At 39.9% G+C, this 27,404-nt stretch overlaps 1 protein-coding gene across 1 annotated transcript in view; it reads left to right on the plus strand.

The window, feature by feature from the left end:
- Nucleotides 1-27,404, plus strand: part of DYNC2I2 (dynein 2 intermediate chain 2) — a 42,683-nt gene that overhangs the window by 13,579 nt on the left and 1,700 nt on the right. Inside the window, exons 2-7 of the mRNA XM_074211023.1 lie at nt 11,794-12,042; nt 16,913-17,022; nt 20,266-20,423; nt 21,004-21,113; nt 22,412-22,579; nt 23,188-23,420. Of these exons, the coding sequence (XP_074067124.1) occupies nt 11,794-12,042; nt 16,913-17,022; nt 20,266-20,423; nt 21,004-21,113; nt 22,412-22,579; nt 23,188-23,420 (1,028 nt within the window). The remainder of the gene's footprint in view (nt 1-11,793; nt 12,043-16,912; nt 17,023-20,265; nt 20,424-21,003; nt 21,114-22,411; nt 22,580-23,187; nt 23,421-27,404) is intronic.

The following is a 27,404-nucleotide window of genomic DNA, read 5'->3' on the forward strand; positions in this document are numbered from 1 at the left end:
CTGTGCTACCCAACTGCCCCATAAGATAGTGTCTCTGAGCCACTTCTGATGAGAGTAAAGACTTACTCACTCCCCATAACCTTCCCCCTCTTCCATTCCACTGCAAAAGCTTTTTCTTGCTTCTTTATCTCAGCCCATTTTACCTCTCCTTTCCCTTTCTATAGTACATTCCTTTTCTCATTATTAACTCCATCTTTATGATATATTCAAATTCAGCTCTCTCCTGTGGCTTGTCTACTTATGCTCCTTTTAGCTACCCTAAAAAATGAGAAGGCTCATATAAGTTATCAGTATGATCTTCCCATGCAGGAATACATACAGTTCAGCTCTATTAAACCCCTCATTATTAGCCCTTCCCATCCACCCTCTCTATGTTTCATTTGAATCCTATACTTGAAGATCAAATTTTTTGGTCAGAGCTGGTCATTTCAGCAAGAAAGTTTGAAAGTCCCTTATTTCATTGAATGGCTGAGTAGTTGATTCTCGGTTGTAATCCCAGCTCTTTTGTCTTCCGGAATATCATATTCCAAGCCCTCAGAGTCCTTAATATAGATGCTGATAAATCTTGTATCATCCTGAAATGTTTCTTTCTGGCTGCTTATAATATTTTCTCCTTGACTTGGGAGTTGTGGAATTTGATTCTAATATTTTTGAAGTTCTCATTTTGGGATTTCTTTCAGAAGGTGAAAGGTGGATTATTTCAATTTCTGTTTTATCCTCTGCTTCTAGGATATCAGGGCAGTGTTTTTGGATTATTTCTTGAAAATAGGCTCTTTTCTTGACTTTCAGGGTGCCCAGTAATTTTTAAATTATCTTTTCTGGATCTGTTTTCCAGGTCAGTTGTTTTTCTATTGGAGATATTTCACATTTTCTTCTAGTTTTTATTCTTTTGGTTTTATTTTATTGTCCCTTAATTTCTCACATAGTCATCAGCTTTCCTTAGCTCCATTCAACATTTTAAGGAATTATTTTCTTCAGAGAACTTTTGTTTCCCCTTTTCCATATGGCCAATTCTGCTTTTTAAGTTATTCTCTTCATTGGCCTTTTGGACTGTTTTTTCCATGTGACCCAGCCCTGGAGTCAGGAGGACCTTCAGTATTTTTTTGTATTTCCTTCACGTAAGCTGCTGACATCTTTTTCATGATTTTCCTGCATTGCTTTCATTTCTCTTCCCAGTTTTTCCTCTCCTTTCCTTACTTGATTTTCAAAATCTTTGTTGAGTTCTTCCATAAACTGAGAACAATTCCTATTTTTCTTGGAGGCTTTGGCTACAGAAGCTTTGACTTTGTTATCTGCAAGATGTGTATTTTGATCCCCCATGGGACCAAATAATTGTCTATGGTTGGATTTTTTTTCCTTTTGTTGTTTGCTCATTTCCTTAGCCTATGTCCTGTTTTTAACTTGGGATAGAAGACACTCTGTCCCAAGCTTTTGGGGGTTTTTGCAGCAGTTTTCAGGGACATCCTTCAGGGAACTGCAATTCCTTAAAGTTCTTATGAGAGGCCATGACTGTTCTCCTGGCCTGTGCTCTGGTCTATGGATGACCACAAGCACTTGGACTCCATTATGGCAGTATGGGACCTCAAGACTGTGACCTTGATCTGAGTATGGGCAAAACAACAGAGTCCTTCCCTAGGAATAAGTGGATATTTACAGTCTCCTCTGATACCCTTTCTGTGGGCTGAGCATTTTAGAAACAGCTGTTAGAGAGCTCTACAGGTCTGCTTCTGGACTCCTGGGGCTAGGTCTGTGCTGAGACTTGTGCTGGACACCTTTCAAGTTGTGCTTGGTAGTTCCTGAGCTGAGAGGTATGGAAATCATCACCACTACCATGGACCCAGGCACCCCCAGGGACCCAGGTGCCTGGTGGTCTGTTTCTGAATGAACGGAGTTGCTTCCTTCCAGCCTGGACTGCACTGTGGCTCTTTCTAACCCCAGTGTAAAAGAGCTTTCCAGCAGATCTTCCAATTTGTGGGCCAGAAAATTGTTTCACTTGGTCTTTGTGATTTCCACCACTCTCAAATTTGACTAGAGTCATTATTTAAAGGTATTTGGAGATTTCTGGTGGAGAGCTCCTGGAATTTCCAGCCTTCACTCTGCCAACTTGACTCCATCCCTATCCTTTTTTGTTTTATGGGTGATTTCTTTCCATTCACCTTCACAGTTTTGAGTGCTAAATGTATTTACCATCTTCGTTTTTCCCCCTGACTCCTTTAAGAATTTTTTTAACTGACTAATGCATCCCTTAATCTTACCCATATTCTTATTTCCTCCATATCACTTAACTTGTTTCCATTTTCCTATTGAGTAGGATGTATTTATGCATATATGTATATTCCTTTCTTTAACTAATTTAAATGTGACATAGGTTCAAGGTGTTATCTATTTTTACTCCACTGCTCTCTTTTTGTCTCCATTCTTCACTCTTCTAGTGCATTCCTTTTTCTGCACCCATTCCATTCTTAGTTTGAAATTATACAAATACAACAGAATCTCGCTCAGATCCTCTAATTACTTAAATCCTTTCTATAAATCCTAGTGGTGATAAAAGTACTGAAGAGTTACATGTATCATTTACCCATATAAGAATATAAAACAGTTTAACCTTCTTTAGTCGCTTATGTTTTCTCATGTTTGCCTTTTTATATTTCTCTTTATTCCTGTGTTTGTATTTCAAAATTTCTCAGGTGATGCTTGGAAGTCCTCTATTTTGTTTTTATTTTATTTTATTTTTGTAAGGTACTGGGGTTAAGTGACTTGCCCAAGGTCCCAAAGCTAGGTAATTATTAAGTGTCTGAGGCCAAATTTGAACTTAGTTCTTCCTGACTCCAGGGCTGGTACTCTATGCCACCTAGCTGCCCTAGAAGTCCTCTATTTTATTAAAAGTCCAATTTTGCCTCTGTAGAATAATACTCAGTTTTTTCTAGAGTGTTATTCTTGGTTATAAGCCTAGCTCCTTTGACTCTTAGAATGTTGGAGTCAAAGTTCTAGGTTTCTTTACAGTGGTGGCTGCTAAATTATGTGTGATCATAATTATCGCTCCTCAATACTTGAATTCTTTCTTTTGGCTGCTTGTGGTATTTTCTTCTTTGTTCTGTTAGGTCTAAATTTTGCTTATAATATTTCTTGGAATTTTTAATTTGGTTTTTAAAACATGTAATAGTATTTTTCCACATATGTATATGTACATATACATGTAAAGATATTTTTCAACACTCATTTTTTTAATTGAAAGTTTGTTTTATTTTTCCAGTTACATAACAAAGTTAGTTTTTCACCATTCATCCATTTGCAAATTTATGAGTTCCATATTTTTTCTTTTTTCTTTTAAATTTTATTTATTTAGGGCAATGAGGTTAAATGACTTGCCTAAAGTCACACAGCTAAGGCAATTACTAAAGTGTCTTGAGACTGGATTTGAACTCAGGTCCTCCTGACTCCAGGGCTGGTGCTCTATCCACTGTGCAAACTAGCTGCCCCAAGTTCCACATTTTTTTACCACTCTCTCCTCTTCCCGTTCCCCATGGGGGCAATAAATCTGGTAAAAGTTGTACATGCAACATTTGTGTTTAATTTATTTAAATATTATTAATGTGAAAAAGGAATTAGAACTAAAGGGAAAGAAAAAAAAGACATGAGAAAGGAAGGAAAAACATAAAACTTTTAAAAAGTGCACATAATATGTATTCAGATTCCATAGATTTTTTTCCTCTGAATACGGATGGCATTATCAATAGCAGGTGTCTCAGAATTGTCCTTGATCTCTAAACTGCTGAGAGGAGCTGCATCCTTCAAAGTTGATCATCAAATAGTGTTGTTAATGTGTACCATGTTCTCTTAGTCCTCCTCACTTTACTTAGCATCAGTTTGTGTAAGTCTTTCCATGCTTCTCTTAAAGTCTGACCACTCATGATTTCTTGTAAAATAATAGTACCCCATAACATTCATATACCACAGTTTGTTCAACCATTCCAATTCTTTGCCACCATAGAAAGAGCTGCTATGGGGGTGGCTAGGTGGCGTAGTGGATAAAGCACCGGCCTTGGAGTCAGGAGTACCTGGGTTCAAATCTAGTCTCAGACTCTTAATAATTACCTAGCTGTGTGGTCTTGGGCAAGCCACTTAACTCCATTTGCCTTGCAAAAAAAAAAAGAGGTGCTGTAAATATTTTTGAACATGTGAAACTTTTTCCATTTTTTTATGATTTCTTTGTGATATAGACCTAGTATTGGTGTTGTTGGATCAAAAGGTTATGCATAGCATAGTTCCAAATTGCTCTTCAGAATGGGTGGATCACTTTACCATATCCTCTCCAACCTTGATCATTTTCCAGTTTGTTATCTTAGACAATCTGATGGTGTGAGATGGTAATGGCATCTATGAGATTTAATTTGCATTTAATTTGCATTTGCATTTAATTGCTTTAATTTGCATTTCTTTAATCAATAATGTGATTTGGAGTATTTTTTTTTTAGTTGTTTGCAAGGCAATGGGGTTAAGTGGCTTGCCCAAGGCCACACAGCTAGGTAATTACTAAGTGTCTGAGGCCGGATTTGAACTCAGGTACTCCTGAATCTGGGGCCAGCGCTCTATCCACTGTGCAACCTAGCCTCCCCAGGAGTATTTTTTCATAAGACTCTAAATAGCTTTAATTTCTTCATCTGAAAACTGCCTATTCATATCCTTTGACCATTTATTAATTTGGGGAATGACTTGTAATCATATAAATTTGATTCTGTTCTTTCTGTATTTTAGAAATGAATTCTATATCAGAAACCCTAGCTGTGAAAATTGTTTCCCAGCTTTCTGCCTTAATTCTAATCTGCTTTGGTTAGATTCAGTTTACTAATGTAACAAAAGATATCATTTATCACCATTCCTCAAAGTCCTGTGGTGACTGACATGTGATGAAGCAGCAGTTCTTGGATACACTGGGAACTGTAGTCACAACCCTGTACACAGGCATCTCAGGCCATAGGGTTGTTTCTCTACTGAAAGAAGCAATGAGATTCTGTAACTGCTGGGTGACTGAGCAGCCCTTTAAAGGATCGCACTGTTTACCTCCTGATGTCAAGAAGGGACTAGAAAAGGTGCCTTAAAAATTGTCTGCTTACCCAACCTTGGCCGAATTATCTCGGCAGATGGAGATCCCACAGTGTGGTTGAGAACAAAAAAATCTGCAAAAGCTTTTTCAAACAAGATTCCACTCAGCATCAGAGCATGGAATGTGCACACACTTATAGACAACACAAGATCCAATAGACCTGAAAGATGAATAGATAGCTCTTGTTGCAAGAGAACTCAGCAGGTATAATATCCAAATAGCAGCCCTGAGTGAAACAAGCTGGCAAATGAAGGCCAGCTTACAAAAGTTGGATCTGGATACACGTTTTTCTGGAACGACCACAGTGAAGGGGAACACCATGAAGCTGGGGTAGGTTTTGCAATCAAAACTAATGAACATTCTTGAATGCTTACCCAAAGAGTGAACAACAGGCTCAAGACAATGAGACTGCCATTTTCAGGAAAATAGCATGCCGCTGTTGTCAGTGTCTATGCTCCCATCATGACGAACACTGATGAAGTTAAAGAAAAATTTTATGAAGACCTGGAGACCCTTATCATCAATGTACCCAGAGAGGATAAGCTTATAATTCTGGGTGACTTAAATATTAGAGTAGACTCAGATTACCATACATGGCAGGGAGTCCTTGGGAGGTATGGAGTTGTAAATATCAACAGCAATGGTCACCTACTACTGAAGACTTGTGCATCCCATGACCTTGTCAAAAACAGTCTTTCATTTACCTAAATGCAATAAAACTTCCTGGATGCACCCTAATGGTGAACATTGGCATTAATAGACTATGTGATTGTAAGGGGAAGGAGATGGAAGGATGTGAGAATGAGAAAAGCAATGTGTAGTGCAGAGTGCTGGACCGATCACAGATTCGTCTTCTCTAAGCTAAATATTCAGTCAACCAAAGTGATGGCCCCAAGGCAAAATGAATACTAGAAAAATTAATGTCAAAGATTAGAATGTCTCTCTGAGTGGGAACAGTTTGTTGCTAACTTGGAGGGAAAACTGAGCTGATCTACAGATGGCAACAAAGGAGCAAAAAAAAGAGTGGGCAACTTTTAGAGATCTGGTGTACAGCACTACATTTGCTCATCTGGGTCAGAACACTCACAAACACCAAGACTGATTTGTTGAAAATGATGGGGAAGGGTGGCTAGGTGGTACAGTGGATAAAGCACCGGCCCTGGAGTCGGGAGTACCTGGGTTCAAATCCGATCTCAGATTCTTAATAATTACCTAGCCGTGTGGCCTTGGGCAGGCCACTTAACCCCATTTGCCTTGCAAAAAAAACCTAAAAAAGATGGGGAAATGCAGAAGTTGCTAAATGAAAAAATGAGAATTCCACAGGGTTTACTGGCAGGATAGTTCATCCATTTTTTTTTTTTTTAGGTTTTTGCAAGGCAAATGGGGTTAAGTGGCTTGCCCAAGGCCACACGGCTAGGTAATTATTAAGTGTCTGAGACCGGATTTGAACCCAGTTACTCCCGACTCCAGGGCCGGTGCTTTACCACTGTTGCCACCTAGCCGCCCCCAAGTTCATCCATTTCTAAGAAAACATTTAATTACGTCAAAAGTAAAGTACAAGCTAAGGTTAGAGAGATGCAGACCTCTTCGTTCAGTAAGAAGGCAGATGAAATTCAATTTTATGAAGACAGTAACAACTAAAAATGCTTTTATGATGCCCTTAAGGTTTTTTTTAGGTCAAAGATATATGGTGCATCTCAACAACTAAGTGCTGATGGATCCACCTTGATTAAAGATAGGGACGTGATCTTAGAGATGGGGTGAACAAGGGCTGAACACTTCATAGTGTTCTTAACATACTATCATCAATCAGTGCAGAAGCCCATTGACTATTTATCTCAAGTTAAAGTCAATCAATGCCTAACTGAAGTTCCAACTGAAGAAGAGGTTTTGAATGCCATTAGGCTCTTTTCAAGTGGCAAGGTACGTGTTGTTAATTCTATCTCTTGTTTGGTCATATATTCTTTGGTCATATATTCTTTCCTTTTCCATAGATCTTAGACGTAGACTATTCCTTGCTCTCCTTTTTTAAAATTATATAAATATTATTCCCCAATTGACAAATGGTGAAAGGATATGCAAAGGCAATTTACAGATGAGGAGATCAAAGCAATTCATAGCCATATGAAAAATTGCTCTAAATCATTCATTATTAGAGAAATGCAAATTAAAGCTTCTCTGAGGTACCACCTCACACCTCTCAGATTGGCTAATATGACCAGAAAGGAAGGGTTGTGGGAAATCTGGGGCACTATTACACTGTTGGTAGAGCTGTGAACTCATCCAACCCTTCTGGAGAGCTATTTGGAACTATGTTCAAAGGGCAACAAAAATGTGCATACCCTTTGACCCAGCAATACCACTACTGAGAGTCAAACATAATGGTAAGGAAAGCAAATACAAATGTGTCCTCAAACAGTAATGATGGTAGGCAATGAACTACACTTAAGATTTTCATAGAGTTCTTTCTAAAAAAACTTTCAAGTGCAAATTAAAGCTTCTCTGAGGTACCACCTCACACCTCTCAGACTGGCCAACATGGCCAGAAAGGATAATGATCATTGTTGGAAGGGTTGTGGGAAATCTGGGACACTATTACATTGTTGATGGAGCTGTGAACTTATCCAACCTTTCTGGAGAGAAATTTGGAACTATGCCCAAAGGGCAACAAAGATGAGCATAACCTTTGTTCCAGCAATACCACTACTGGGTCTATACCCTGAAGTGATGATGAAGAAGGGTAAAAACATCACTTGTACAAAAATATTTATAGCAGCCCTGTTTGTGGTGGCAAAGAATTGGAAATCAAGTAAATGTTCTTCAACTGGCGAATGGCTTAGCAAACTGTGGTATATGTATGTCATGGAACACTATTGTTCTATTAGAAACCAGGAGGGATGGGATTTCAGGGAAGCCTAGAGGGATTTGCATGAACTGATGCTGAGTGAGATGAGCAGAACCAGAAAAACACTGTACACCCTAACAGCAACATGGGGGTGAAGATCAACCCAGAAGGACTCGCTCATTCCATCAGTGCAACAATCGGGAACAATTTTGGGCTGTCTGCAAAGAAGAGTGCCATCTGTATCCAGATAAAGAGATGTGGAGTTTGAACAAAGTTCAAGGACTATTCCCTTTAATTTAGGGAAAAAACCAGATATCTTATTGTCTGATCTTGTTACCTCTTAGACTTCTTGTCTCTTCTTTAAGGATATGATTTCTCTCTCATCACACCCAATTTGGATCAATGTACAACATGGAAACAAAGTAAAGACTGACAGATTGCTTTCTGTGGGGGTGGTGGTGGAGGGAAGTAAGATTGGGGGGAAATTGTAAAACACAAATAATATCTTTAATTAAAAAAATTAAAAAAAATTATAAATATTATATTTGTTTTCCAATTATATACAATAGTAATTTCTACCAATCATCTTTTGTAAGGTTTTGAATTTTACAATTTTCCCCCACCCTCCCTTCTTTTCTCCCCTGCCTCAACAGAAGGCAATTTGATAATCTTTACATTGTTTTCATGATATGCATTGATCAAAACTGAATGTGTTGAAAGGAAAAAAAATATCCTTGAAGAAATTATTAGAGATAGCAAATAATGTAGTACATAAGACAACTTTTTTAAAAATTGAAGGTAATAATCTTTTATCTCTATTAAAACTCCACAGTTGTATTGTACACCCTAACAGCAACATGGGGGTGATGATCAACCTTAATGGACTTGCTCATTCCATCAATGCAACAAATGGGCACAGTTTTGAAGTATTTGCAATGGAGAATACCATCTGTATCCAGAGAAAGAACTGTGGAGTTTGAAAAAAGACCAAAGACCATTACCTTTAAAAAAAAAACTTATAATATTGCTATTTCTTATACTTTTTCTTCCTTAAGGATATGATTTCTCTCTCATCACATTGAATATAGATCAATGTATAGCATGGAAAAATGTAAAGACTAACAGATTGCCTTCTGTGGGGGCTGGGGAGGGGGAAGCAAAATTAGGAAAATTGCAAAATACAAAATAAATAAAATCTCCCAATAAATAAATAAATAAACAAACAAGCAAATAAATAAATAAATAAATGAACAACCAAATACATAAATTAATTAATTGTATCTGGGCTTCCAAAGGGGGAAAAAATAAAACTCCACAGTTCTTTCTTTGGATACAGATGGTATTCTCTGTCACGTATTCTCTAAAATTGTCCTTGATTATTGCACTGAAGGAGTGAGCAAGACCATTAAGGTTGATCATCACCCTCATGTTTCTGTTAGGGTATCACCCTTTATTTTAGAGTACCCACCCCAGGTGTTCACATGGACTATTTATGCCTGACCTGTGGTAGAGTATTCTAAACTTCTAATTGAGCTGAGCAGCCACAGTCAGACACATGTCATTTGTCTCAAACATAGTGATATCATTTTGGTCTTAAGGAAGGACAAGAGCCAGATATTGTACCCATTATGACCTTATCTTGGAATACTGTTTTTTGTTTTTGTTTTTGTCAAATAATGAGTTCTTATTTGAGAAGCTGGAGTCTTTGGATTTATCAAATAGTAACTATAGTCCATTTACTATTGGTCCTGTGTACCTAATCTATCTCACTGATCTACCATCCTTTTTCTTATCCAGTGTCAAGTGCCAAATAGTTTTAATGACTATCACTTTTTTTTTTAGGTTTTTGCTAGGCAAATGGGGTTAAGTGGCTTGCCCAAGGCCATACAGCTAGGTAATTATTAAGTGTTTGAGACCGGATTTGAACCCAGGTACTCCTGACTCCAGGGCCAGTGCTTTATCCACTGTGCCACCTAGCTGCCCTGACTATCACTTTTAATATAGTTTTAGATTTGGTGCAGCTAGGCTGCATTTTTTTTTCAAATTCTAATTTTCAAGGAGTTTAATAAGATTTTATACTTCTTTTCCCTAATGCTCTCTCTCTCCCTCTCTCCTCCCCCACATCCCCTCATCTTGTCTCCTTTTTCAGAAATCTGAGGGCAGAGACTATTCCTTGGTTTTTCTTTCTCTCTCATGCTTAGTAGAGATCCTGATTCAGAAGGAAATGTGCAGCAGTTAATTTTTTTCATTTTTTTTTATTTTAAGTTAAGGTGTTAACGTGACTTGCCCAAGGTCACATAGCTAGGCAATTAATATGTGTCTGAGTTGGGTTTGAACTCAGGTTCTCCTGACTTCAGGGCCACCTAGCTGCTCTCCAGCAGTTAATTTTTAATACAGTCCTGGAGCCCTCTCTGATGTGAGCAGGAAGGGATAGTTTCTGAAAAAAACATAAGCACTTTCTGTGATTTTGACCTTTGAAAATTAGAGATATGTCACATTATGTGTGAATTTTTTATTTCAGCTTCATTTGGGAAATATTTAAAATATTCCTAATCTCCTAGTTCTTGTGAATGATGAGGGAAAGTTGTTTCATCCAGAGTTGTAAAATATAAAATTAGAATCTGTCAACTGCCTTCTTAATGTGATAATCAATTTTGTTTTGCTTTTCAGGAGTTGGTATAGATTTTTTTTATCACCTTCATATTTACCATTGTGTTTGGTTGATCCCTGCTTGTCCTCTTAGAGTTTACAATCTAAGATGGAAAACTGATGTGGACACAAACAAATGATACATATACCTAGCATAGGGAGTGAGCACATTAAGAAATATGAGAATGAATATTTTCATGTCATGAACAGTTGTAGAACAAGTGGAAAGAGTTGGCCAGGAAATCAGATTTGAATTCTAATCCTGTTTTTACCTCTGCCTCTTGACTATCTGAGTCAACCTAGGCAAGTCATTTAACCATTCTGGCCTGTTTTCTTAACTGTCAGATAAGGTGTTTGGATGAGTTGATTTCATAAGTCTTTTTTTTTTTTTTAGATTTTTTTTTTTTGCAAGGTAATGGGGTTAAGTGGCTTGCCCAAGGCCACACAGCTAGGTAATTATTAAGTGTCTGAGTTCAGATTTGAACTCGGGTTCTCCTGACTTCAGGGCTGGTGCTCTATCCACTTCACTACCTAGCTGCCCCCTCACTATTCATTTTTTATTTTTTTTTGGTGGTTCATTCTATTTGCTTTGTTGTGATCCTATATATTATTTTCTGCATGTAATGTTATATGGCCCACTTGGGTTTTTTTATTTTCACAAGTGAAAAAATCTGTAAGGAATGTTTGATTTTTTAATTCCATCACTAATAAATAATCTCATTGATGTAAATTTTCTTTGGTGTTTTTAAGCAGTATTACTGATGGAACATATTGCACAGAATTTTCAGTTATCTGTGGGATGTGTTCTGTCTGTATGATGCAGAGTAGTATGTTCCTACCTTTATACTGTTGTGTTGTCGCTTTATTGTTTTGTGTTTGCTTTCATGCTTTGCACCATTGCCTATCATATTGATGACATGCATTTCCCCACTTTCTAAGAAATTAAAAATACCATAACTTTTCGTAGTGCTTACTAAACCTAAGGTAAGACCACAAATTAACTATTATATTGGTGTACCATATTTTATTCTGGGTACAGCCCTCAAATAATTATTTTAATGTGGCTCTAAGATGACCTAGGGGTGGACAGCCTTGATGTAGATATATTATTGCTTGCTTCTCTGATACATTCCATTTGTCATGGTTTGGGCTATAGTTTTGCCATGGATTTTATGTTCTTATTGCTTTTCCCTAGAAAAGTTGCCAGACTGCCAGCATTTCCACTTCAGAAGATGCCTGCCAAGCTGTTGAACAGGTTGATGCAGAAGTACAAACTGATCCACCTTCTCCTGTGGCCCTACAATATGCATCCCAGCAAGATATCCCTGGGTTGGCCTCCTTCCTCCATCGGGTAGAAAACCTTATCATCCGGGAGCTGGATAAGAACTGGCAGAGCCATGCATTTGATGGCTTTGAGGTGAACTGGGCAGAGCAGCAGCAGACGGTATGTAGGGGTAGGGTAAGGAAGTTGGGAATATCCTCTGAGGACTACAAGGCCTCTTTTCTTCCTTCTTCCTCTTATCTTTATGTCCTAATTTGAGGTCCTCCCTTTAGGACCTCTGCTAACCTCTAGACCTTAGAACTATTATTGCATGAAAATGGTTATCTAGCCCTAAAGAATTCTGAGAACCCAAAATCCAGGAGCATTTGAATGAGGACCTGAGTTCCAATGAGGTCACAGACACTCAATATTTACCTAGCCATGTGACCTTGGGCAAGTCACTTAATCCTGTGGCCTGCCAAAAAAACAAAAGCAAACACAAAAAAAATCAAAGATTTCAATCATCTTTGAACATGAAAGACAACACTTATATAAAATGACTCTCAGTGGGATTTTCCCTTAACTTAATACAAAGATATAGTCTTCTTTTGATTTAGAATTTCCTTTTCTTGTACATAATTTTTAAATCAGCCTAGGTTTGTAATTTATATAGTATATTCTTCTGCTTGTGAGATTCCAGTGTTGTTGTCAATTAGGAAAAAATGATTACTTTTACTGATTATAGTATAAGTTTGCATTTAATGGACAGAATTGAATATATTACAAAAATTCTTAGAAAATTTGTAATATTTCCCTCCTCCCAAATTTTCCTGATCTTCTATATCTTTCCACAGGCAGTTAAGGGGATGATGCGTCTTAGAATATGTATGATGAACTCTGCTAGTGTGGTAAAGGAGAAAATATCCTGCTTGTATAAAAATGAGAAGTATATCTTTGAGTCAAGAGAGCAAAAAAAAGATATTAGTAGACAAACTAAAACATAAAAGGTCTTATTTTAAGTATATTCCTAAGTTAGACAAAGCTACAGAGAATCATAATTTTGGGGACTAGTATCCAAGAAAAGCTTCTAACAGGTACTACCTTGTCTCTATTCTGCAGTCTTCTCTATGTATTATTACATTATTTATACAAAAAAATTAATTTTTTAAAATTTAAGCTTAAATCTAGTTTCTGCTATATTCAGACTTTCATCTGAGATCATGATTAGGAAGAATCTTTGGGGATGAACATTTTCCTATCTAGTAGCGTGACATTTGTATTGTTAAATTCAAGGACATATATATATTAGTGTTATGAGATAAGAGTCCTAGTCTTTGAGCATTTACAAGAAATTATTGCAAAGACTATATTCTTTGTTCTTCCTTTCTCTGACTGGGCTTAAGTGATGGAGAAAAGATTCATCTTCTAGTTTGTACTCAGTCCTAACTTGGCTCCTGGTTCATGCAGCAAACCTATTTCTTGGATTAAAAAACTTCATCCTGAGATAATGACTAATAATGATCTGGAAAATTTCCTTAGCTTCTCCTGGTTGGAAGTCTACAATTGTGTAAAAGAGTGAAGGCTAGTGGAGACAGGTGAATCCTGGATATGGGGTCTTATATCTAAACCTATTTCAATTCTTTCTGTGCATTCATCTGTATATTATTTAATCAGTTTTGAATCTGTTAGATTTCTATTTTTCTGGAAAACATTCTGATTTCATTTAGAATGTACTACTTTTCTCTGATCACCATCCTTCTTTGCCCCAGTGTTTCAAGCCACCTCCTTACAAGCCCGAGAACTTGTCATGTTGCTGTTGTCCTCTTTGAATCTCCTGTGTTCTCTCCAGTCGATCATCACCAGAATTGTGAAGTAGATTGTCTATCACATCTACCCCTAACCCCCCCCCCCCACAGTGCCAGGGGTGAGAAGGAGAAGAGTCAGGAGCTCCATGGAGCCAATGGGGACAGACAGAATTCTGGTGTGATGCTCTGTTTTTTACATCACCTTTACTTCCCAATGACTTTCCTTCCCCTCTCAAAAGATCCTTGTCTTATAAGAAGTAAGGACAGTTTAGTGAAACAAATCAACATATCGGCCTTGTTTGAAATTGTACACCTCATTCTGCAAGTATACCTCTCTGCCAGAGACTAGGGATGGACTTCACTTTCAGTGTGAAGTTTTTACTGTTCACTGTATTGATGTAGTGCTCTGAAGGTTTCCACTGTTCTTTTCCTTTATATTATTGTGATCAGTATGTAAATGTTTTATTACATTCACCAGTCCCAATTAGTGCCAATTAAGTGAACACACATTTAGTTTCCAGGTGTTTGCTGTTATGAAAAGAACTACTGTAAATATTTTTGTACATATGGATCTTTTCAACATTTTTTGATTTCTTTGGATATGAGTCTACTAGTGATAGCACTAGTATTTAATGATTTGGGGGGTATATTTCCAAATTACTTTTCAGAATGGCATCATTATCCTCAACCTTATAATGACATGATATAATAATATTACAATAATGTACTAGAATTAAAGTATGCTACATAATGATTATGTTAATGATAATTGTAACTAATATTTACATAGTGTTTTAAAATGCAAAGCACTATACATACATACATATATACACACACATATATATATGGTCATTTAATCCTCACAATAACCTTGGGACTTGCTAATATTATAAACTCTGTAGATGCAGACTAGTTAAGTCACTTGCCCAGCGTCACACAGCTATTAGTTATCTGGGGCAGTATTTGACTTACTGATTTCAAGTCCAGCAATCTATTGAACCATATAGCTGTAGCAACAACATATTAGTGTGCCTGTTTTCTACTAAGTTCTCCAACATTTATCATTTTCCTTTTTTGTCATCTCTGCCAACCTACTGTGTATGAGGAGTGGCTTTAATTTGTATTCTCTAATTTTTAGTGATTTGCAGTATTTTTACATGTAATTATTGATAGCTTTGATTTCTTCCTTAGAAAAACTGTTCACATTCTTTGACCATTAATTGAGCAGTGACCTTTAGTCTTATAAATTTAAATCAGTACCTTATTTACCTTAGAAATGGGACCTTTATCAGAAATTTGTTGCAAAAATATTTTCTTTTCCTCATTTTAACTGCATTGTTATTATTTGTGTAAATATTTGTAAAATTTTATATGATCAAAATTGCCAATTAGCCTCTTCCTTATTCGTCCCTAACTGCTTTTGTTATTTATATATCCGAAAGGTTGGGGGACTCTTTCCCTTTTCTCCCCAAACCTTCCACTTTTTGATTGTTTCCTTAGAGTCTTGTTATTTCTGCCATCCTGACATCCCTTGAATCTTTCCTTTCCTTTCCTGAGGCTATCCAGATCTTTATCACCTGGCCCCTGGACCATTGCAATAGTCTACTGTTATTCTCCTTGCCTCAAGCCTTGCCTTATTCCAAGTCCTCTTCCCCTCAGTTGTCAAAGTGATTGTCTTCTAGCATAGGTACTCAATAAACTCCAGTCAATAAACTCCAGTGGTTCCTTCTTACCTCTAAGGTCAAATAAAAAATTCTTTTTTTATCTTTTAAAGCCTTCACAATTAGCTCCTACCTACTTATTCTAGTGTTCTTTCCTCTCATCCTTGTTTTCAGTGATCAGTGACCTTGGCTTTCTTGCTCTTTTTCACACACAACACCCCATGTCCCTACTCTGCCTTTTTATCTACCTTAATCATTAAATGGGCATTGCCTCAGATAAACTATGATCTGGGAAAGACCTCAGCTTAAAAAAGTCAGAGTCTTCCACTGCATCCAGGGCCATCTCCAGTTGTCCTGTTTCATATCTGGCCCCTGGACCCAGATATGAAGGAGAAAGTGAGACTGGTGACTTAGCACAGCACCCTCACTCAAATCCAATTCATGTGCATGTCATGTTCTCTTGGAGAATGAAGGACAACATCAACAAATACTCCCCCCCCCCATGCCTATGGGGTGCACCTCCTTTGGGTGTCCTCCTTGCTTTTGGCTTTATTAAAATTTCAGCTCAAGTTCTCCTTTCTGTAAGAGGCTTTTCTAGTCCCCCTTTCATGTTTGCACTTTCCCTCATTTCACCAGGTTGTTTCCCCCTCCAAAATGGAAGTTCCTAGAAGGTAGGGTTTATTTTTGCCTCTCATTGTATCCTCATACTTAACATAATGCCTAGTCCATAGTAAGGGATTAGTGAATGTTGTAGTTATTTCCTTAGATGGAATTACTTTTGTTTTTTTACAGTTTTTCTGGGGTTTACCACCTTGTCAAGAATCCACTGATCATTGCTATAATTGTAAAAGACAGCTGGGGTTCAGGAATGCCTCAAGAAGAATTCTTTGTAACTTGAGCATCGCCTGTAGCCCCCTTCCTGCTTCTGACTTGCTTCCTTCTATTATTCCATTTGTGGCAATGCTAAATGGCTAGGGTTAGGGATAGGAATTGGACCCAGCATGGTTTTGATACAGGTAAGTTTTTGAATGAAGATTTTCCTAAACCATAGTAGGTTGGCACCTTTTCTTTAATTTATTATCTAGATTTGACTTGAACCCTGAGAGGTTAAGTAATTTGCTCAAGTCCCATAGCCCATCTGTATCAGATATGAAACTTAAACCCCAGGTCTTTCTGACTTGTGGTCACCAGTTCTCCATCTATTTAGTACACTGCCTCTCTGCTGAAGAGATCTATAAACTGGTTAGAATAATGCATCATAGAGGAGGCAACAGAGTATGATTGACTTATAGTGAGGAAAAGCAAGATGAGTTAGTGAATTGAATTGGTGACCTGCTGTTTAGAGGACTCTTGGACTTCTTTCATAGTACTTGACTTTATTCCACATAGAAGATGTGTTAACTCTATTTGACTATATCTCTCGTACAGGGTAGAAATATTAGGGAAACATATAGAGTAACTTTGTAAAATCTCTATATTTCTTTGCAAGGCTGTATTCTCCAATCTGGAAGGGGATTTTCTTTACTTTAGGCACAGGAATGCCACATCAACTTGGGGTAAAGAACATGTAACTTTTTTGTTTGGCAGGTGACCTGCCAGCACACCTTGTGCTACCCTCTGGCCCAGGCTCAGAAGCTGCAGGTGACCAGTGTCTCCTGGAATGCCACTGGCTCAGTGGTGGCATGCTCTTATGGTCGGTGAGTATATTTTATTCTATACTCTTGAGTTCATCACCTCTGTGTCAGCAGATGGATAGCATCATCATCTCTAATCTGGAATCGACCTAGGCAAAACTTAGAAACTTATTAGCTAGAATTTTAAGGGAGAGAGAATAGTTAGGAATATCTATGAAGTTGGAAACCTAGGAGACTAGGTGGCTATTGGTCCCATAAACAGAAATTGGGAAGTTTGGATAAGTTAGTTCTGTTTGGACATGTTGATTATGAATTGCCTATAGAACATCCAGGGATAGCTAGGTGGTGCAGTGGATAGAGGGCCTGACCTGGAGTAAGAAGGCCCTCTTCTGGAGTTCAAATCTGACTTTAGAAACTTAGTATCTGTGTGACCCTAGGTAACTCACTTAACCTTTGTTTGCCTGAGTTCTTCATCTGTAAAATGAGCTGGAGAAAGAAATGACAAATCTCTCCAGTGCCTTTGCCAGGAAAATCCAAATGAGGAGTTGGGTATGATTGAAATGACTAAACAACCATAGGACATCCAAGTGGAAATACCTATACCAAAGTAGATAATATGGAGCTGGAGTCAGGAGAGAGTTTCTGGATTCATTTGTATAGAAACAACAATTAAATCCACAGGAGTGGATGAGCTCACCAAAGGGGAAAGCATAGTGAGAGAAGACTGGGGGAAGAGCCTTGGAACATGTCCATAGTGGGTAGAGCCCCAGAAGAGTCCATCAGACTTGTAGGAAGGGAATCAGGAGAGAACAGTAGAATGGAAGTTGTGGGAGGAGAGAATGGCTTGGGAAGAAGATGGTCAGTAGTATTAAAAATTTCAGAAAAGCTGAGGAAAACAAGGTCTAAACTAAACCACTGGTGCTACTACATCTACTGTTGGAATCAGGAGCCAGATTTTGGTGAACAACTCTATTGGAGAAGGTTGCTATTCCATTGGTGGACAGCCCTAAGTGTTTGAAAATTCTCCCTCTATTGTAATAAAACTAGTGGTATCAATTTTCCCCTTCAGGGGCCAAGCACAGTAAGTCTTTTCCACTTGACAGCCCTCCAAACATTTGCATATGCCCACAATCTATCTTCTCTAATCATTTCTTCTTCAGGCTATGCATTTTTTTTATTCCTTTCCTTAATATTTACATGACATGGTTTTGAGGTTCCTCAGCATTCTGTTCCCTCTTGTCTGGACTTGTTTTGGTCTTCTTAAAATGTGACACTAAGGCTTGAAACAATTTTCCTGATGAGTTCTGCCTCAGATAGAACACAGTGGGATCGTTACCTCCCCTGTGGATTATAGCACCCCCAAATTCAGGTAGCTCCCATGACTAAGAGCTTAGATGTAACTAGCTACAGTCACCTGGATTTTCACATAACGTACCATCTTGCTACATCTCATCCATTTGTACTTGTAGAGATGATTTTTTGAACTCAAGTGAAAGACAGAGTATTTATCCCTTTGGTTATATACTCCATCATCCTAGGTTGTTGAGATTATTTTGGATCCCAGTTCTGTTAGTCACCATATTGGCCAGCCTCATTCTGTGTATCACAAAAGTGAAGATAAGCATCCCATCTATGTTTTCATTTAAATCACTGATAAAAATGTTGAACAGAATGTTACTTTCACTTGAGTACATTGTGATCCTTTTAACTTGTTCATTTGCTAAGATGGATCAAGCCAGTTGGACAGCCAGGATATGAGTGTATTGGAAAGGGCCTGGGGTCAGCCCACAAGGTGTACTCAGAACAAGAATGTGCCTGGCCCTAGGACCCAGTGTGTTCTTATTTTCATCTCATCCTCAATGGAGTTTCAGATAGAAATAGTCCTGGAAAAAATTGATATCATGCTAGTAATTTTTAGTATTAAATATTCTATTGCACAGGTAATTAAAATAGCTATTTTTTGTTATTTGAGTAAAAGTATTGGGAAGTTTAGCTCATCCTTTGTGAGGAGCTGAAAATATCCTTGGCATAACTTCAGAAACAGGCAGTACAAGATGATATGTATCTACCTTGTCCTGTTGTAGTATGATGTTGATCTCCTCTGCTGGGTCTCTTATTATTTTGAAAGCTATTTATTGCATGTAGTTTGGAGATTTTGAAGGATGGCCATGAGGAGATTTATTTTAAAAATTGTTATCATAATACCTAAAATATAATAAAATACATTATATATAAAATATAATTACTGATATTTATATAGCACTTTAAAGTTTGATAGATACCTTTACATACATTATCTCATTTGAGCCTCAAAACTACCTTTAGAGATATGAAGATATTCCCATTTTACAGGTCAAAAAATGAGGATCAGAGAGTGTAAGTGACTTACAGCTGATAAGTATCAGAAGTGCTCTTTGAATCCATCCTCTGGATTTGCAAATACTGTGATGTTTCAGAGATTCTTAGTATAGGTGAGGCTGTAGTTCTCACACCTTTCTCCTTGGACTTATATTCATACAGCCTAGGTTAGTTTATGTCTTTGCTTTTTTTTTTTAAGGTTTTTTTTTTTTTTGCTAGGCAATGGGGTTAAGTGGCTTGCCCAAGGCCACACAGCTAGGCAATCATTAAGTGTCTGAGACCGGATTTGAATGTCTTTGCTTCTTGAAGGTTTTTTTAATTGAATTTTTTGAGTTAAGTCTTAGCTTAAAAATAAGATTTTTATTAATTTGTCTCCTGTTTTTTACATTATCATAGTTCTCTCCAATATCACTCACCCCCTCCCAGAGAGCTGTCATATGTAACAAGTAGTATTTATTAAAGAGAAAGAAAAAGGAGGAAAGAAAACCAGTAGAACAATATTTTGAAAAAGTCAGTTACATGTAAGTGGGTAATTTATGTGGATCTTTTACCTCCATGAAGGAACAATTTTAGTATGGCCTCCCATATGTCTCAGGTTCAATATAAATTCACAGAAATAGGGAAGATTTTTTTGATTTGATCAGATTCAGAACTATCCATAGTTAACCTACTACTGAGAGGCTGAATTTATATATCCCAAGGAAGATTCTTTCTTCCAGTTCCTTATCAACTCACTGTCCTCTAAGGGATTCTGGGGAGGTGGACAAGGGATATTGATTACATAATTATCTGGAATCAGAAACCAAATTAGGTTCTTTGTTTTCACCTTCTTTGCCCCAGTTCCTGATTGGTCCTTTTTTCAAGTCTCTAGTCTATGTGAAGCCTCTAGGAAACAATTGGTAATAGGTGGTAGGAAACACCATTTCTCTGCCTCTTCCTCCCCCTCAGTTTAGATGATGGGGACTGGAGCACTGAAAAGTCTTTTGTGTGTACTTGGAACCTGGATCGCCGGGGGCTGAACCCCAGGCAGCCTTCAGCTGTGGTGGAGGTCCCCAGCTCAGTCATGTGTCTCTCCTTCCATCCGACTCAGCCCTCGCACATTGCAGGTGAGCTGCACCTAGCTCCTTTCTCCTTGGGGTGGAGAAACTGAAGGGCTCCTCAGCTCTTCATGGATAGACTCCAGTGGGCATGATGTCTTACTAGGTCTGGGGAGGTTAGTTCAGTTTAATAATGACAACGGTGATGACAACAAAGACGATAATGATGGTTCTGCCTTCCAAGAGCTTACACACAGATGACGGTGACATGTATAAGATGGTCTGGGGAGGGAGATGATGGGTGCTTAGGGGGTCCAGAGGCCTCCTAGAGTGACCTTTGAAGCAAGCCTGTAGAGAATCTCAGTCCAGAGGCTCAGGGAAGGAGGAGGGCTAGTCTGTGGGGCCCAGGGGAGGCCACAGTGTAGACAGGGAAAGCTCTAGGTGAGGTGAGGGAAAATTTCCTGGGGGAGTTAAGACTTAAAGGTGGATCTTGAAGGATTTGTTAGCAATGAGAGGTTGTGGTGGGATAATCTGCAGGAAGCAGCCAGTTTTCATGCACCTCTTTTGTATGTCTTAGAATGAGGCATGCAAGATTGGCTCAGAAGGAACAGGAAATTGAGTTTTGAGTCTTCAATTCCTTTTCCCTCAGGTGGCCTCTACAGTGGGGAGGTGATAGTTTGGGACATGAGCCGGCCTGAGGACTCCTTACTCTGGAGAACAGGAATGACGGATGACACTCACACAGATCCTGTCTATCAGGTCAGTACAGCCCAGCGGCAGCCTGCTATGTGGAGGCTGTGGCTGCTGCTCAGCTCCTCCCTGATTCTTCCTTTTTCCTGAGTTATGTAGCTGTAGTAAATGGGCTGGAAGCAGACAGGGGCTCATATGAACAAGTAGCATCTCCCTGGTCTCCTGGTCAGCAAAGAAGCCCCCAGGTTCGCATCTAATACAATAAAATGTGAAAGCCCACCCTTCTAGGAATGAAATCACCAGGAATCAAGTCAGTGTTAGCTAATAGATGATCTCAAAATTCTTCATTGTCATCATAATTGATTATCCTCACTTCCTCCTGGAGGCTTCCTAGTTGCTACCCTCTGGCCCAGCTTCCCATACTAGAAAAGTCTAGACAAAAGTGTCACTGAGTTGCTTCCCGCTGTCTGGCTTCTGATTGACTTAGAATCCATAGCACAAAATAATCTTAAGGCCTCCACTTAAAGCCCCATCATGTGGGGATTGGAGGTGTCCAGACTGGAGTCTGGCGTGGATTGGGTGAGATGTCCTCTCTTGCCTATTCAGCCCTTTCCTGTGTTGTGGATGAAGTGGTGAGAGCAGTTTTAGGGAGGTCAGCAGCCTATATTCTTCTGCTAGGTGGGCTAGCCTTTTTGTGACTTTCTTGTGCCCAGGGAAGAATTAAAAGGTCACACTGAAGGTGGCCTAGATGGCAGAACCAGGGGGACATGGGGGAGAAGTTACAGGAAAGTAGGATTAGGCCCTGAGGAAAAACATCTTGATGATAAATGCCCCAGTGTACAATCAACTATGCAGGGAGGCACTAGTTCTCCCATCCCTGGAAGTCTTGCCACAAGCTGGATACCCACTTGGGAATTCTGCTTGAGGTTTGACTTATGCCAGACAAGTGATGAAGGAAATCCCTTCTAATTTTGTGATTCTTTTTTTGGAGGGTACTCTGGTTAAATGAGCATGAGTCTTTGCTCACAAATCTCAACTCTGGCTGCCTCAGGAGGTCCCAGAAAACCAGCTGTGCTCTGGAGAATGCTATTTGAGAGCCTGTAAGAACCCCTTCACTCAGTTCTGTCACTATGGAACTGTCCTTTAGAACCCTGGTTTTTCCTTATTTTTTTATTTTGTGTGTTGGCACAAAAAATGATCATACCCTTGCATGGGGGGAAGGAATGTTAGATACAGCCTTAATCAAGGATCCTCCCTGCCACTGAGGGTGGCCTCTGTCCATTCCCTGTTCCTCATCTGACAGGAAGCAGCAAGCCTCTGCCCACTCTGCCATATCCTTTTTCTTTCTTCCCTTGTGGTCTACACAGGTTGCCTGGTTGCCAGAACCCCAGCACAGCCACCGCTTCCAGCTGTTGAGTGTCTCCACAGACGGGAAGGTGTTGATGTGGCAGGCAGCTAGTCCAGGACAGCTGCACCTGACAGAGGGCTTTGCTCTAGTTGTCCAGCAAATTCCCCGAAACACAAAGCTGAAGAAGGTGGGTAGGGCCAGGACTGATATGGAGGGCTGGGTATGGGGAAGGGACTTTACTTGTGGAGCTCTAATGACCTAATATGAAGTTTCTCCCCATGAAGAACACCTAATCAGAATTGGTGGTACTTATGTCCCTCCCTCCTTCAACTTGCCTTTACCTTCCTGGGAACAGCAAAGACCTATGCAGTAAGGAGGTGGAGAGTCTAATATTGGAAATTCCTCCATTGGTACTAGGGTAGGACCAGGTAATAAGACCACATGGAGGAACAGGAGGGTTGAGGCAGAAGAGATAGGCTCCTGTCCATGCCCGAACCTGAGGAGGCCCAGTCTGGCTGGTGACTCCTGGAAAACAGTGTTGGGTTCTAGGAAGGATGCTTGAGGTCTTTCATATCCAAAATATGATCCAGTAGAGGGAACACCAAATTTGGTCCCTGGTTAACACCATGTACACTTGACCAGATCTCCTTAAAGAAGGGGGTCTGGCTTTGATGCTCTCTAGTGTTCCTCTTGGCATTCTAAAGCTGTCTAATTTCACCTGGGGAGATAGGGAGTACTTACTGCTGCAGGCCAGAGCACTTTGGGACTGACCCTCCTGTTGATGTCTTTCTGTAGCCTACCAGGGGTGAAACAGAGGTAGGGGTCACAGCCCTAGCCTTCTCCAGCTTTGACCCCAGTTTGTTTATCCTGGGTACTGAAGGTGGCTTTCCACTCAAATGTTCGACGGCAGTGGAAGTGGCAGCCCTTACTCGAATACCTAGTTCCCTGCCACTCCGAGCACCTGCCCAATTCACCTTCTCCCCTCATGGCGGCCCCATCTACTCTGTGAGCTGCTCACCCTTTCACAGGTAAGGTCCCTATGTTCATCAGACCAGGTGAGTATTCAGTTTCTCTCTTTAGTTTATAAGACAGTAATTGTTTGGAGCAGGATTTCTTAAATGTGAAGTCCAGAAACTGGTTTTCCTTGTAATCTTAAGTATTTTTATTTTATGTATTTAAAACATTCTGAAAAGGGATTCATAAGCTTCAGTAGATTGCCAAAAAGAGGGTCCAAGGACCCAAAAATAGTTGAGAATGCTTGCTCAAAGGGCCCTTTCGCAAGTCACTACTTTTTGCTCAATGGGGTTTAAATATTAATTTCACTTTCACCTCCTAAGAAAGGCTCTATTATCCTTTAATGATTCAGACTTTTGATCTCTATATTTTTACTGCACCTTGTGTGGACCAATAGATAATCTTTTTTTTAAAAAATATTTATTTATTTTCATTTTGTACAAAGTTTTTTCTATACATTAATAAAATATTCTTGTTTAAGAGTAAACAAAATACCCCCTTCCCCCCAAAAAATATAGACTCACTTGAGCAATAAAATAAAGGGGAGAGAAAAAAATTAAAATAAAAAAAATAATAGTAATAATTGTAGGTATGGCCAGGTGGCACAATGGACGGAGCACCAGCCCTGGAGCCAGGAGCACTGGAAACCATATCCGGCCCTGTACACCCAACAATCACCCAGCTGTGTGACATGCAAGCCTCCCCAACCCCATTGCCCTGAATAAACCAAAAAAAGGAAAAAAAGACCTAAAATAAAATAAAATAGTAATAATAGTAGGGGCCAGCTGGGTGGCGGACAGAGCACTGGCCCTTGAGCCAGGAGCACCCGGTCTGAATCCGGCCTCAGACACCCAACGATCACCCTGCTATGTGGCTCCGGGCAGGCCACCCAGCCCCATTTGCCCTACACCCCCCCCAAGATAATAATAATAAAAGATGTGCTTCAGTCTGTGTTCCAACACCACCAACTCTGTTGCTGATGGATCACATTCTTTATGGTAAGTCCATCACAAAAGTTACTTCCATATTTTTCCACTGTTGCCATTGCTGATCACAACTCTCTTCTTTCGTATTTCTCCACTACCATATACTATATTTTCTCTCTCCTTTAACTCTGACTCTGCTGTAGGGTCGCTGAGTGGCGCAGCAGACAGATCCCTGGCCCTGGGGCCAAGAGGCCCTGAGCCCCCATACCACCCCTTAGGCCCAGCATACACCTGGCCTTATGGTCCTGGACAAGCCATCCAATCCCAGCCCCTTGCAAGAAGTAAAAAAGAAAATGTGTTGTATCTGACCACTCTCCCCACATGGTCCATCCTCTCCTCTATCACTCACATCCCCCCCCTTCCCCCTGTCCCCCCCCCCTACTCCAGATGCCTATACCCCATTGAGTATATATGCTGTTTCCTCTCCTAGCCACCTCTGATGAGAGCAAAGGTTCCCTCATTCCCCCTTGCCTTCCCCCTTCCATATCATTGCAATAGCTCATTGTAATAAAGAAAAATCTTATATGAAATATCTTGACCTGTTCCCCCCTCCTTTTTCTTTCTTCTATTACATTTCCCTTTTATCTATTGACTCCATTTTTACTCCATATTTTATCTTCAAATTCAGCTTTCTCCTGTGCTTCAACTATAAAAGCTCCCTCTACCTGCTATATTAACCGAGAAGGTTCATACAAGTATTATCAGTGTCATTTTTCTATACAGGAATACATGCAGTTCATCCTCATTAAGTCCCTCATATTTTCCCCCTCTCCTCCACTCTCTATGCTTCACCCGAGTCCTGTATCTGAAGATCAGACCTTCTGTTCAGCTCTGGCCATTCCAACAGGAACATTTGAAATTCCCCTGGTTCATTGAAAGTCCATTTTTTTCCCTGGAAGAGGACATTCAGTCTTGCTGGGTAGTTCATTCTTGGCTGCATTCTAAGCTCTTTTGCCTTCTGGTATATTATATTCCAAGCCCTATGAGCTTCCAATGTAGTTGCTGCTAAGTCTTGTGTGATCCTGACTGCAGCTCCACGATATTTGAACTGTGTCCTTCTGGTTGCTTGTAATATTTTCTCTTTGACTTGGGAGTTCTGGAACTTGGCTATAATATTCCTGGGGGTTGGTTTTTTGGGATCTCTTTCTCGGGGGGATCAGTGGATTCTCTCCATTTCTATTTTGCCCTCTGTTTCTAGGATATCAGGGCAATTTTCCTGTAGTAATCCTTTGAAAATGATGTCAAGGCTCTTTTCCTGATCATGACTTTCAGGTATTCCAATAATTTTTAAGTTATCTTTCCTAAATCTGTTTTCCATATCAGTTGTTTTTTCAATGAGATGTTTCACATTTTCTTCTAATTTTTCATTTTTTTTTGGTTTTGAAGTATTGATTCCTGATTTCTCGTAAATTCATCAATCTCCCTGAGTTCTTTTCTTTGTCTGAAGGATTTGTTTTCCTCAGAGACCTTTCTTATCTCTTTTTCCATCTGGCCAATTTTGCTTTTTGAAGCATTCTTCTCCTCTGTAACTTTTTGAACTGTTTTATCCATTTGACCTAAGCTGGTTTTTAGCATGCTATTTTCTTCAGCATTTTTTTGGATTTCCTTGACTAAGCTGCTGACTTCATGTTTTTCCTGCATCTCTCTTTCTTTTCCCAGTTTTTCTTCTAACTCCCTCATTTGATTTTCAAAGTCTTTTTTGAGCTCTGTCATAGCCTGATCCCAATTTCTGTTTTTCTTGTAGTCTTTAGATGCAGGAGCTTGTGCTTCCTCATCTTCAGACTGAGTGTTTTGATCCTTCTTGGGCTCATATGCAAAATATTTCTCAATGGTGTTCCTCTTAATTTCTCTGCTTGCTCATTTTCCCAGCCTGAGCCTGTTTTTGGGGTGCTTCCTGAGCTTTTGGGACACTCCCACAAGGGTCTCAGTGTGTGAAGCTCTGTCCTCCCTCCTGGTCTGTGAATGACCATATGCGTCCCCCTCTGCCACGGGGCTGAGGTGGGGGGGGGCCCTGCTGCTCTTCTGGAGGGCCTAGACTGTGAACAGGATCTGAATGTGGTCAGAGCCCCAGAGTCCTGTTCCAGGGGCAGAGCTGGGCAGTCTCTCTCTTCACTCCCCCCACTCAGCTCAATGGGCTCATGCCCTGGGGGCTCCTGCTTACCGGCTCAGCCTGCTTGTTGTCTGGGTCTGGCCAGGCTGCTCACTGTGTGCCCTGAGGGTGCTTGCTCTGGAAGAGGTCCCCCCCCCCTGTTCCCCAATTTGTGCCTGGTGCTCCCCGGGGCATAGGTCAGGAAACTCCCCTGCAGCTGTGAGCCTCCGCTCAGCTCCCAGCACCCTGGGGCTGCCTCCGGGAGGCTGAAGTTCTTTCACTCTGGTGGGCCACCCCTCTGGCTGGCCGCCCCTTCAACCCCGGGGAGCAGAGCCTTTCTGCTCTTTTCCAGGTTATCTTGAGTAGAACTGCCTCACTGGGTCCCTCTGTGGGTTTTGTCTCTCAAAAGTTTAGTTAGAATCTTTAGCTTATGAATTTTATCAGAGAGCCCCTAAGACACAATCCACTCTTGTTGCTATCTTGGCTCTGCCCTCCTGCAGAATAATCTTTTGAAAGATTAGGGGAGGGGGCAGCTAGGTGACACAGTAGATAGAACACTGGCCCTGGAGTCAGGAGGACCAGAGTTCAAATTCTGCATCAGACACTTAACAATTACCTTGGGCAAGCCACTTAACCCCACTCACTGCCATAAATTAAAGATTAGGGGGAATATAGTGTGGTACAGAGCCCTGGGCTTGGGGTTTAGATAGATACTTGCTGTGGGACCTTGGGCCAGCTGGAAATGCGTGGACAACTTGGGCCAGTAACTAATCCTTAAATTTCCACATTTGTAAAATGAGGGAGATGGACTTAAAAAGGAAGTGATTAGATGTGATTCTGGGACCCACTAAGTTTTGAAGGCCCTTTACATCCACCCTTCCCTTATCTTGGTTCCAAGGGCCATTTGGATATTTAAAATATTT

This window comes from Macrotis lagotis, chromosome 1 (genome assembly GCF_037893015.1).
Source record: "Macrotis lagotis isolate mMagLag1 chromosome 1, bilby.v1.9.chrom.fasta, whole genome shotgun sequence".
Taxonomy (NCBI): domain Eukaryota; kingdom Metazoa; phylum Chordata; class Mammalia; order Peramelemorphia; family Peramelidae; genus Macrotis; species Macrotis lagotis.